The sequence below is a fragment of the Acanthochromis polyacanthus genome, chromosome 11 (genome assembly GCF_021347895.1).
Source record: "Acanthochromis polyacanthus isolate Apoly-LR-REF ecotype Palm Island chromosome 11, KAUST_Apoly_ChrSc, whole genome shotgun sequence".
NCBI lineage: Eukaryota > Metazoa > Chordata > Actinopteri > Pomacentridae > Acanthochromis > Acanthochromis polyacanthus.
In genome coordinates this window covers 7213385-7226908 of record NC_067123.1, presented here as the reverse complement: position 1 = coordinate 7226908, position 13524 = coordinate 7213385, and the positions used below count along the sequence as shown (strand labels likewise).

General features: G+C 39.1%; 1 protein-coding gene across 4 annotated transcripts; it reads right to left on the bottom strand.

Moving 5' to 3' along the window:
* Positions 1-161: 161 nt before the first annotated feature.
* LOC110963609 (uncharacterized) lies at positions 162-13524 on the bottom strand. 4 transcript variants are annotated; one of them, XM_051955624.1, is made up of 4 exons: positions 11359-13524; positions 9561-10127; positions 2484-5307; positions 162-1972 (listed from the first exon to the last, which is right to left on the bottom strand). In XM_051955624.1, exons 2-3 carry the CDS (start codon positions 9803-9805, stop codon positions 4728-4730), a joined length of 825 nt encoding a protein of 274 aa, XP_051811584.1. In that variant the 5' UTR covers positions 9806-10127; positions 11359-13524; the 3' UTR covers positions 162-1972; positions 2484-4727. The 4 variants fall into 4 exon arrangements, with proteins under 4 accessions (XP_051811584.1, XP_051811586.1, XP_051811587.1 ...); XM_051955626.1 differs by having other exon boundaries at positions 13074-13524; XM_051955627.1 differs by having other exon boundaries at positions 9561-11597; positions 13151-13524.

The window sequence follows — 13524 nt, the reverse complement described above, 5'->3', positions numbered from 1 at the left end:
CATTGTTTTGAATTTGTTTTGTAGTGACAGATTTTTTTTAACAGATAAAAATGATCACCCACTCTTTTTAGGGACCCAGTTTTATTACATTTGGGTACATTTATTGTGCAGTTATTGAATTGTAATACTAATAAAATACTCATAAAAAACACAAAAAATCCTTAAAATTCAGATTTTTAATTTAGCGACAAACAAAGAGTTGTAGTATGACCAGCAGGAGACAACTGATGGTTCCAGTGATTTTGGTGACTGTACAGTGTGTAAGAGTGGAGTTATTGGAGTAATCCATATTTGATCCATTGATAAGCATCTTTCCTCATCAACAGAGTCCAGTTGGTTAAGGTATACGACACACTGTCCTCTGCCATCATAACCTCTGTCGGTGTCCCTCAGGGCTGTGTCAGCTCAGCTTTGCTTTTCACTCTCTGCACTGATGATTGCCGTGCAACCTCTAATAATCAATTCATAATCAAATATTCTGATGATACTGTCTTGCTGACACTAATGTCAGACATAGACAGTTCTGAGGTGCACCAACAGTGAGTTGACGAGGTTGTGATGTGGAGCAGGAACAACACTCTGGAAATAAACACCAAAAAAACAGAGGAAGTGGTATTTAGTTCAGCACCACTTACTATAGCTCCTATTATCATAAACAATGAACCAATTAAACAAGTGGAGTCATTTAAATATCTGGGTGTGACAACAGACTCAGCTTTATCATGGAAATATCACATTGACTTTATTTGTAAAAAGACAAAGCAAAGAATATATTTCCTCCATCCCCTGCGGTCGTTCGGAGCCTCTCGTCAGGTGCTCCTTCTGTTTTACACCTCTGTCATTCTCAGTGTCCTGCAGTATTGTAATGCTTTGTGGTACAACCTTCTGTCTGAAACTGTTAAATCTAGACTGAGACAGCTGATTAAGATCTGCTCAAAGATAGTGGGACAGCCCCTGCATGGACAATATGACACTTCATATCATAACAACACTGTGCGGCTGGCGAAGAACATTGTCGCCGACCCTAGCCATGTTCTAAATTCGGAATATGTGCTGCTACCATCAGGGCGTCGGTACCGTGTACCCGGCTTCAACAAAGTCCGATTAAGAAACTCCTTTGTCCATCAGTCCATCCTTAAATTAAATAGTTAAAACTGCAGTTCAATCTACAAAACCAAATTATAGTGGATAATGGCGAGTGGACAATGGTCTTATATGTTAATGTTATATGTTAAATGTCTGTCAAGTGTTATTGTGGGTGGCGAAGCTGCCGAACATGTAAAACAAATTTTGGGTCTCTGATCTGATAATAAAGTTTCTATCTATTGAATTTTAATACACATAAAATAATAATAATAAAAATTCCTTAAAATTCAGATTTTTCATTTAGCACCAAAGAAAGAATTGTAGTATGACCAGTCGCAGCCCATTCATGGCTACAGTGATTTTGGTGGCTCTACAGTGTATAAGAGTGAAGTTATTGAATATTTGTGTAGTGTCTCTTTTCGCTGTTGCAGCGGTTTTGCTATTTGCAGACGGTCCCTGTTCACTCATCACAGCGCCAGCTCCATAGACGCCAATGTTATTTCTGCAGCTTTAAAGACAGCGACCTTTGATAAAATTGGCCTTGTAGCACATTGTCTAGCTTACAATGATTTGAAAGAGGTGTCGTTTATGTTTTGACAACATATATCTCATGAGTTATTGATGCTGGAAGTCCGAATCCGTGAATATCTTTCCAACTTTACCTAACTCATGTAGAAGTCAAAATTATTTTGGATCCTTGTGGAGAGTTTAGTCTTCATGCTTCATAGCAACATTTCATAAACCTAAAGCTTCCCTGTTGGCTCATTGGTGGAGTTTGTTCCTGAGCATCTGAACCTTAAATCCAGTCAGAGGACCATCTTCAGTCAGAGAACTTCAAGACCTTCCATCGGCTGGACCAGATGTGGCATCAGCTCCCTCTGAACATCTGGATGACAGGAGAAAAGACAGAAATCAAACACAGATCACAGAAATACAATTTATTCACTTTCATCATTTTATAAAAGTAGCATGAACTTTATTAAAACTGAACAACATCAGTAATGAAAGTAAATGTTTTTATCTCATCCTATTCCCTTTCAGTTGTGGGCTTTGTGTATTTACTATCTTGTAATGATAAAAAATAAAATGGGTCACGACTATGGTTTGGGCATAGAAAGTATTGGAACTAATGCTTGCTTGTTCACTTTGTTCCAACAGCTCACCTGTTCCTTCCACACTGACAGCAGTAATCCCCTCATCACTACTGGCTCTGCCTCTGACACTAAATCACATTTTTAAAATGGTCAAAACTCTCAGCTCAAATCTCCCCTTTTTTACAAAGCAGTCAGGTCAGTTTCATTAATGTAGAGCTGAACCATCTTCTCATATAGAGCAGGTCTACACCAGACTCTTCATTAGATTCATTCTAATAATATTCACTCAATGAACAATCCTACCTCCCACTCTGGACTTGTGGCTCTTGGCTGCTGCTTGGTTCTGGATTTTTCTTCTGACTCTGAGGGGCTACAGGGCAAAGTTTCCCAGCATCATACTATTATTTAAATTATATAACGTTATGTTTTACGCCACAATGACACACAATTGATTTGATAATTAACTTGAATGGTGGTTTGCAAAGTTCAACAAAGTCCGTATCCGTTTCCTCGTCCTCATTTGTCGTTTCAAACCGCGAGCTTTAGTGAAAAAGTTTCCAATTTCTGCACATTCGGCTGCGTCTGTTTCCAGAGCTTTCCTCTTTTTAATTCTTGCCACCATCTTTGCTCTTCCTGTTTTCTGTCTTTGAAACACCTCTGACCGCGTGCACGGACCATAGACTGTATATAAAATATTCTCAGTGCAGAAACGAACGGGTGACATCACGGGTGCTACGTCCATCTTTCTATACAGGCTATGGCACGGACGTGTCACGTGACGGTGCGTCTGCAAAAAAATATAAAAACCAGAGCTGCCAGTGGAGGTGGTCCAGGAACATCGGTAGCAGCAGAATGATCAACCCAGAGCCAGGACTGAACACTGGCCCTCGCGGCCCAAACATCAGACCAGCCCACCGGGAATTGTCCCGGTCCTCCCAATTAGCCATCCCGGGCCTGGTTGTTGTCGTGTTAAAACAGGAAGGGTCTGTTCAAAGCACTGCTACACTGTAAAAAAAAAATAATGCAATTTTACAGATTTTATTCATGAAATACACAAAAATATTAATAAACTTTAAATTAACATGTCTAATGGAAACTAATTTTAAAAAATGCGTCACTGTTATTAACCACAAAATTGCCCATTTTTACAGAAAATGACATAAAATGACTGTTAAAACACATTTGTAAATTTGTTAATTAGAATATTTGTTATATTTGACAGATGAAACTTTTAAATTCTAGTTGTAAAATGTAAATGTTTGTATAAAATTGCATACAAGTATTGACAATTAGTATGAAAAGAACTGATGTTCTGTTCTTTTGCTTTTCATTTTATATTTTTTCCTGTACTTTTCAAATACATGAAAACACCAATAAAATTACAAAAATAGATGGTGAGCTTAAGTGTCTGATGTAAAATAATAATAAAAACCTGTAACTGTCAATAACCATAAAATTCACATTTGTAAAGATTTTTTTTTTTAAATAAGTAGATGAAACTGTTAAATTTAAGTAGAAAAATGTACTTCTAAATTTGGATGTGATGAATAAGAATTAACTCAAAAAGAACTATTGGTTCTGCAATTTGACATACATTTGTTTGTTAAATGAGAAATATTTTGTATAACAATAATAATAAGAAGAAGAATCTATCTATGTTTTTATAGTATAGCTATTGTAAATTATAAGTAGTATCATGATTTCATAAATTTAAGTGGCAGTTCTTTCTGTCTTTTTAATGTCTTATTTTTTCTTCTAATCTCAAACACAAGTGAAGTACTGGAGGTACAACTGGTGAGACTAGATCCAATTTTCATTTTTTCCCTGGTGAGGGATCAGTGAAGTTTTTTTTAATTGTCATTTTGTTCTTTTACATGTAAACTTCCTGCATTAAACATTTAAAAGTCAAAAAAATACCCATGTTCTCCGATAAAATTTAGGCCAGAAAATGTATTGTAATTAGGATAGATATTCTCCACTATTTTACATGATTTTTTTTCATTAATTTTTTAACTGTAAATATGCATGGGGTCCTCGACTTACGTCCTACGGATCATTGCAAGTTGATTTTCGACGTAAGTCGGAACTCCAGGGAAAATGTAAACAAAGCCGTTAAACGCATCACGATATTACTCAGTTCTTTGGAAAAGTCATGTTCTGAGCGTTTTATTATATCTACGTTAAGTTCCATGGCTTTCCTTTTCTTGGAAGCTCTGCCATCAGAAGAGTCTGACTTATGTTTGGGAGCCATAATGAAGGGCAAAAGGTTCGTGAATTCAGCACAATCCAAGGTGACGTACAACCGGAGAAAGTAAACAAAGCCGTCATGGCGACGTGTTTGTCCGCTTCGCTCGTCAACTAGTTCCACGTAATCAGTTCTGACATAAGGAAGAAAGGGCGTAGGTTGATGACGTCGTAAACCGAGGACCCCCTGTAATTTTGTGTTGTGCCTCTAGTTTCACTATCCTGAATAAAATAATACTTAATCATGAGAAAACAGCTTCAAATACACTAAATAAGGAGGACAGGACCATCATGTTCTGAAAGTCAGTGGTGTGTTACTGCCTTCCTGGCTCCTTGTTGGAGCTTCAGAGATGTGATTTTATTGTCCAGGTCGTCCATGAATCCTTCGTCCACAGACTCCCTGTCCGCCTCCTCTCCTTCGGCCTCGCTGGGCAGAAACACGTGAAGCTGAGCTCGACTCGGACCGACAGCAGCCGAACGCTGGCTGCAGCTCAGCAGACAGGGCTTCCCCACCACAGACAGAGGTTCTTCCTGGGACGGGGAGGTCCGATACTGAGCCGCCGAGGGCCGGAGGTCTCCTTGTGCCGCCTCGGAGCTCAGCGCTGGGTTGTGTGAATGTCGTCTGGCTGGTCGGGGCTTGGAGCTGGGCTGGATGGCCTGGGAGAAGTGGATGTAGGTCGGCCTGCTGCAGCTCTGGACCTGCTGCTGACCAGGCTGGTTGGGTCCGGACGGGTGGCAGGTTCTGCAGGTCAGCAGACCGGAGGACTTCATGAATGGAGGAGGAGGTGGAGGACGTTTCTGTAGAACGCTGGAACGACGATTGTTGGAAAATCCCTCGAACTGGACGTTTTCATTTGGGGTGAGAAGAGACGGTTCACTGAAGCTGCAGAGAAAAGCAAGAAAGGAAACGTAAAGGACAAGAGTAAAAGACAACTTAGTCTGACTCATTGGACGTAAACTGCAGCCTTAAAAAAACATCTATAAAAGGAATTCATCCCCTCAGCAATAACCATCTGTTAACAACAACATATAAACATGCGCTCTTACTTTCCTTTCAGTCTAAAATTGTAACCTAAAAAACAGTCAAAAATCTTAATTTTTCAGTGATTGTGGGCAATTTGAGTAATTATGGACAGTTTTTTGTCACTTCAGACCATATTTAGTCCAGTTTTGAGCCTCTGTTCATCAGCTGTAGAAAGATGTTTCACTGTGCTGAATGTATCTTCCAACAACTGTCTTTGAATAATAGTAATATTAATAATAATAGCCATACATTGTATTTGTAAGTGCCTTTCTTCACACCCAAGGTCATTTTACAGGAAAAATAAATACAACAGAAGAGATAAAAAAAACATACAAAAAGATAAAAACCAAAAGATAAAAGCCATGTTGCATTTATTTTATTGATCCAGTATCTTCTGTTTAGCTCTAATTTGTCAGATTTGTTTCCATACTCGTCTCCTCTTTGCTTTATGGAAACACTGCCTGCAGTTCGGCTGAATAAGTCTGAATTTTTTGGTCACAGCTGAGTCGGTCCTGACTTTAAAGTTGTGACAATGAATGATTTTTTAAAATTATTATTTTAACAGCATCTGGTTCAAATGGTTTATTTTTTTGCCATTTTTTTCAATAATATGTAATGTCCTTTCCCTGAAAAATCACCTGTAGGCTTAGATTGTGTTAATTTTCCTGACAGAATTACACACTCCTCAGTTTAAGGGCTGCTGGAAAGCTGAAAATGTAAAGACTCTTTCTTTAAGGACAGTTTCTGGCTCTGATAAGAGTTTGTTGTTGGTTTAAGGTTGTTTATGAGTGGAAAAACTCCACCAGTGAATTTGGAAATGAGCTTTTTGATTCATCTGCTGTTAAAGTGATGTTTCCTGCACGTCAGCTAAAAGAAGACAGGCTTTAAGAATTCACACATCAGAACGTCCTGGTTCTGCTCATTTCTGTGACGGTCATTCAAACCCGCTCTGCCTGGGCGACGCCATCAAATCCTCGTCGAGGGAGGTGTGTGTTTAAGAGCTGGAAGTGTGTGCGTGTCGCTCAGGTTTCCGCCTCCTCTGAGTGAAGGGTGCCACATCAGATCGGATCGGTTTCCACGCCTGAGATTTATGACACGCTGTTCGGCGGCCGGCAGTGGGGGGGCTCGGAGGTGGTCTGGATCAGCCGTCAAACTGGGACACACGGGAGGAAACGCTGTAATTCCAGTCAAGGGTTCAAGCTTTGACAGGCACTTTTGCTGAAATGAATAGTGGCGACAGTGGAGGTGGGAGAGATGACGGACGGCGGATTAATCACCTCCAGAGCCGCTCTGACGCACAGGCATGATGGGCATTGTAGTCCACTGAGTCAGCAGGACATCCATCCATTATCTATAGACCTGAATCCTCATGATCGGGGGCTGGAGTCTGTCCCAGCTGACTGAAGGTGAAGGTAGGGTTCACCCGGACAGGCAGCAGTCTGTCACAGGGCTACATGTACAGACAAACACTCACATTCACACCCACGGACAATTTAGAGTCACTGATTAACCTCAGCATGTTTTTGGACTGTGGGAGGAAGCCGGAGAACCTGGAAAAAACCTAATCATGCACAGGGAGAACATGCAAACTCCATGCAGAAAGATCCCTTGAATTCTGGAAAGCAAACCAGGGATTACTGAAAAATATTATAATTATGACAAGAAAAGCACTCAGAAAGAGCAGCACTCCTCCAAGGCTGCTCAGTCGTATCATTTCCGACGGTGGAAATTTGGAAGAAATTTGTAGCAGAAATCACAGAACCACAGAATGTGTCCATTTAATACAGATGTACCCACAAACACAATGACCTGCGCTGAGCACAGGCGTGTGTTATGCATGTGTACGTTATGTACGGACACCGAATCGTGTGATCTAAATATGTAGCAGGCGGCAGGAATTGATGGGACTCAAACACCCCCACAATTTAATCAGTTGTTCCTTGTATCATTTCTGACAGATAAGTCCTGATAAGTCCACAGGGGTGGATTTTTTTTCAATGAAGATAACATTAAATGAATGATAAATCCAGTGTAGACATTGTTAATGTGGTAAATGATTGTTCTCGCTGGAAACAGCTGATTTTTAATGGAATATCTCCATAGGGGTACAGAGGAACATTTCCAGCAACCATCACTCCTGTGTTCTAATGCTACATTGTGTTAGCTAATGGTGCTGAAAGGCTCATTGATGATTAGAAAACCCTTGTGCAGTTATGTTAGCACATGGATAAAAGTGTGAGTCTTCAAGGAAAACATGGTATAATGTGGGTAGTGTATGTGGAGAAGAAAAGCAGCAGTTTGTTTCTGACTGACTGAGTTTATAACATCCACACGGTGACCTGTGCCTCGCTACAGCTTTCAAGAACTGCTACATATTTTTGCTACTTTTCACAACATTTTAAAGGAAAATATTGCTCCACTGAATTCATATGACATCTGTAGTTAGTGGTTACGTTGCAGATTAAGAATTGACACACAATATCTGTTCCTCGACACAATCTGAACTCCTGCTGCTACACTTTGAATGGATTCATTAATATCTTCAGTAAGTTTTAAAATGTCTGTTCCTATGAAGGTCATTTCATTTGACCCACTGTAAATGCTCAATATTATAAATTCATGTTATTTACACTGAAAATGTTTTGAGGAGAACAATAATTACTCACGGCAATAAAAATAGTTTTGGCCGTGTCCATTTTTGATGCTTCATTTTAACCTCCACTGAGCCTCAAAAATAGGGCAGCTTAATTAAATTTTCAATCAAAATCTAATTTTATATGTCCTGCATCACACTCTTTGTGAATGTCTGTTTTTTCCCTCTTCAGAAGGCAGAAAGACTGTGTTTAATCAGTGGACACCACTCATTTTTATGGCATCACACGTTAGAACGGTTTTCTTTACTAAAATTGAGATTCATTATCACTATTATTGCTGCTAAAGGTACTGCATAGGTGTACACATTATTTGTTTAGCAACAGATAGTACTTGTATATCTTAAGAAAGAACCAGAAATGTACAGAAAGTAGCTTAAAATGCATTTTTGAAGGAAAACAACAGTGTGCTGTACTGTAAAATGGAATTGTACAGCAGACAGCATGAAACAGCCATTAAATTTCAAGCTGAAACGAGGTCATTTGGGGGATTTTCTATGCTGTTACACATAGTAGCGGAGTCATTTTTTAGGTTAAAGTAATCAGATTACACCTATTGCTGCCATGTAGCTTGTAATCAGTAACTATTTCAATCCAATCTGACAAACCTGCACAAAGTAAGTTAATGTTTCCTTAATGTTCTGTGAGAAACGTTTCTTGTGTTCTGGTTTTAGTAATTATTTATTTTCACTGTTTAAAAGTTGAGTACAAGTTTTAACGTGTCCTATTGCGTTATCTATTTACACTTTGTTTAAATTTAATTGTATTGCTCTCTTGCACTGCAGTAAAATGACAATAAAGCCTCTAATTCCAATACGTTGTACAGAATATTAAATGTCTGTGGATTTGTTGCTCTGACACGACTGCAGCTGTGATCATCTTTAACCCTCGTGTCGTCCTGTGGGTCAGAATCGACCCGTTTTAAAGTTTGAAAATGTGAAAAACGAAATAATTTCACAGTGAAACTTCTGATGCCCACATCTTTAACATTTTTAGGAAATCTCTGAATATTTTTGAGTGGGAAAAAAAGATGTAAAAAATGTTTCTTAAGAACATTCACATAAAAATCAACCAAAATCCAGCGAATTTCGCTGGATTTTGGTTGATTTTTATGTGAATGTTCTTAAGAGACTAATAGAGGTTTTACTGGTATATATATGGAATCACTTTAGATATTTTTACTCATTTTTTGGAAGGTTTTTACTCATTTTTTTAAAACATTTGCAAGAATTTTCTTGCCAAATTTGGGGGATTTTTTAAAATAAAACTTTTAAGAAATTATTGGAATTTTCTTTCTGAAGGTTTTGCAAATTTTCAGAAATTTGGGGAATTTTTTGCAGAATTTTTGGATTTTTTTCAGACAAGGAAACAATATTTTTTGGTGCCCGTAAATGAGGACAACAGGAGGGTTAAATACCAGAATATTAAGCCATCCACAGGGCTCTTAGTGTTCCCTCTGACCTGAGCCGGGCCATGCTGCTCCTCCTTCGGGGTCCTTTGGCTGCAGATACGAGTGACGGCAGCCTGAGGGGGGTTCGGTCCGGCCGGCCGCCTGCTGCTGCTGTAGGAGGAGGAGGAGGCAGCATGGAGCCGGTCAGCAGGAAGGTCTGGACCAAAGCTCTGCTCCTCTGGTGCCACGGTCCGCCCACGTCCAGGCCCAGGCCCAGGACGGCTGTGGGGGGAGCAGCTCCGGCGGGGCCACTCATGGATCTCCAGGAGGTTAGGGAGTCAGACTGCTGCTGCTCGTGAAGCGGCCTGAGAGCGACAACATGACCGCAGGCAGGAAGCTGGACGTGGAGGAAGACTGCAGGCTGCGGGGGGTGGAAGTGGAGGATCGCAGCTCCACCTGTGAGCAGCGGACGCCATCAATGATGCATGTCCATGAATGATGCATGGCTGCAGCTGGTCAGGTGGACGCCTCGTACCGGAGCTGCTCTCCCAGCAGGTCAGCTTACAGAGAACAGCTGCTGACTGGGGGTCCAGGAACGGGAGCAAAGGGCTCCATGCAGCGCCGTAACACTGAATACACTGCCAGAAATATTTATAAAACACAAGCAGCAGCAATATGAAAACAAAATAAAATACTGTCAGGTTCAAAAATGGTAAAACTTGAAAAAATACATGGAAATAATGTGTAAAATAATGCCATTTTTAGCTGATTTAAATACTTTTAGCTGGTTGTAAAATCATAAAACTAATTGCAAATTTCCACACAGTGGGGTTAATAAAGGGCTATCTGATCTTTTCTGTAATTTAACAAAACAGGTAACTTTTGTAAAATTTTAAATCATTTTTCTTTCAAATAATAGCAAACATCTGTTAAATGATAAATATTTTTTGCTGCTGCAGTAAATTTTTTGTTATTTTATAGTCAAAAGTAGTAAAAGAATAAATTACTCTTTGTGAAAAATGCAGAGTTTTTAGATTTTCTGAGTTATTTGTAATTTAACAGTGATCAGGTTCAAAAACCATAAAAATGGTGAAAACAGCCGCAAATATCTGCAAAATAAGGACATTTTCAGCTGATTTAAACACATTTTGCTGGTTTTAATACACTGGCTGTCCAAAATAAAAATCACCACCTGGATTTAACTCAGTAAATAAATAAGATCCTTCCATTGTTGACTGCAGTGATAAATATGTTTCTCATTTTTTAAACAACCGTGTTGGAAGACATATCCTGTGGACATGGAAAGGATGTTAATCTGTCTCAGAAAGGTCAAATTATTGGCCTGCATCAAGCAAAGAAAACAACTAAGGAGATTTCTGAAACTACTAAAATCAGGTTAAGAACCGTCCAATGCATGATTAAAACCTGAAGGATAGCAGAGAACCATCATCTTCCAGGAACAAACCGTCAGATGATTGTAGGAGATCAACAGTAGAACTCACGGCTGTTTAATAGTGAAAGTAAGAACATTTCTACATGAACAATGCAAAGGGAACTCAAAGGATTGGGACTAAACAGCTGTAGCTCTAAGAAAACCACTGATCAGTGAGAATAATCAGAAAAAAAGGCTTCAGTTTGCTACAGAACATAAAGATTGGACTCTGGATCAATGGAAGAAGGTCATGTGGTCTGATGAGTCCAGATTTACCCTGTTCCAGAATGATGGGGGCATCAGGGTAAGAAGAGAGGCAGATGAAGTGATGAACTCATCATGACTAGTGTCTACCAGCCTGTGGGGGTTAGGGTTATGATCTGGGGTTGGTCAGGTTCACCAACGTTATGTTTCCAAACAATGAGGTCAGCTGATACCTGAAGATACTGAAGGACCAGGTCTTTACATCAACAGAGGTTTTCTTCCTGTTCCAAGATGACGATGTCAGGATTCATGGGCTCACATTGAGAATGAGTGGATCAGGGAGCATGAGATGGATTGTCCTCCACAGAGTCCAGACCTCAGAACCACTGAGGATCTTTAGGATGTTCTGGAGAAGACTTTGTCTGACTCTTCCATCATCAGTATCAGATCTTGGTGGAAAATTAGTGAAACTCTGGACAGAAATAAATGCTGTGACTTTGCAGAACCTTATAGAAACAATGTCACAGTGAATGATTCCTGCACTCAAAGCCAAAGACAGTCCAATGAAATATTAGAGTGCCACTTTTTTTTTTGGTGGGCAGTGATTTTGTAACTATTTTGATTAATACTTCATGCAGTGATGCCAAACATTTCATGAATGCAGCTTCTCAAACGTGACTGCTTTCATTTTACAAACATTTTACGATTTCTTATGTATGAAGCAGAGAATAAGTTTATCAAAAAATAAACAGCAGGTTAATCCATAAAATATTAAATACTTCATGAATTCAAACTGTAATTAAAAAACCTGACTATGAACGCCAGACTAACAATAGGCTGATTATAATATTTAATATTCATATAATAGCCATGTGGCTGCAGGGCCTGTTTGTTCACACTGATTTACACTACAGTAGATTTTTCTGATATTAGAGTTGTACCACTAGCTGATGTTAACATAAACTGGGCTTATATCATCTTAAACCATGGTTAAATATGCACAATTCTTTGCACTGCTGGAATTTTGCACTTTTACTCCAAACGCCACTTCATACTGATGTCATTCACAGTACAGTAACACTGCATTTATTCATTTTTCATTCTTGTTTATATTTTACATATTACTGTACGTGTGATTAGTGCCGTTTTGAAACGTGTAACACTGGAAATTCCCCCTGACATGGGGAGCAATAAAGGATTATTTGTCCTATTGTCTACTGAAAGGTTCTGCTGGATTCACTGATGTATGAAAAATCTAATTCAAGCTTTATATACTTTGTCTTGTGTTTTTGCTTATCACACTGAAAAAAACTCAACATTCAGTTGAGAAGATGTTTTTAACCCTCGTGTCGCCCTGCAGGTGAAATTGAGTTTCAAAATGTGGGAAAAAAAATATATATTTTCACAGTGAAACTTCTGACGTCCACATTTTCAACATTTTTGAGAAGTTTTTGAACATTTTTTTGTGAAAAAAAAATGTTATAAACAAATGTTTCTTTAAGAACATTCACAAAGAAAATCAAGCAAAATCCAGCAAATTCTGCTGGACTTTGGTTGATTTTTTGTGAATTTAATTTTTTTGGTTTATTTTTACCAGTATGTAATCACTTTAGGTTTTTATAAGGTGTTTTTGGAAGATTTTCTCATTTTAAAAAACATTTACAAGAATTTTCTTTCCAAATTTGGGGGATTTTTTTAAATAATAATTAATAGGGAAACTTTGAATGAATTATTGGAATTTGCTTCCTGAAGCTTTAGCAAATTTTCAGACATTTAGGGATTTTTTTTGCTGAATTTTTTTTCAGACAAGGAAATAATATTTTTTGGTGGCCGTAAATGAAGACAACAGGAGGGTTAAAACATCTTTTGAGATAAAGTTAAAGAAGTTTAAGCTGTTATCTGGTGTTTTGGTGGGTTCTTGTGTCTATTATTTTCATACTAATCTCACCCCTCAGTGACCCCTCATCGCCTGTTTACGAGTCTTTGGGAGTGCAGCTCAGGTCAGACGATAAGAACTGAACCCACATTGGCTTGGAGGCTCCAGCTCCTCCGGATCGTCTTGCTGCGTTTCAGCTGGATGTCCTCCAGGGTTGACAGCCAACACTCGGGGAAACAAGTGTGATGCTGCGGCGGAAACACTGCACCTTTAGCTTTAACTGGACTCTCAGCCGGAGCACTGAAGGGAGTCACGGCAGGAGGGGGTTAATCAGCTGCTCAGAGGCCGCCTGGAACAAACGGTGTGAAGAGAAGCATCACAGTGAAGAACAACCTAAATCCTCACATTCTACCTGCTTCAGCTAAAACCAGACTGCATAGTCCACTTTGAACTCATCAGGTTTAAATTCCTGCATAAAGAGGGGATCGTTATTATCAGCACTGTAATAAATGCAAACAACAAA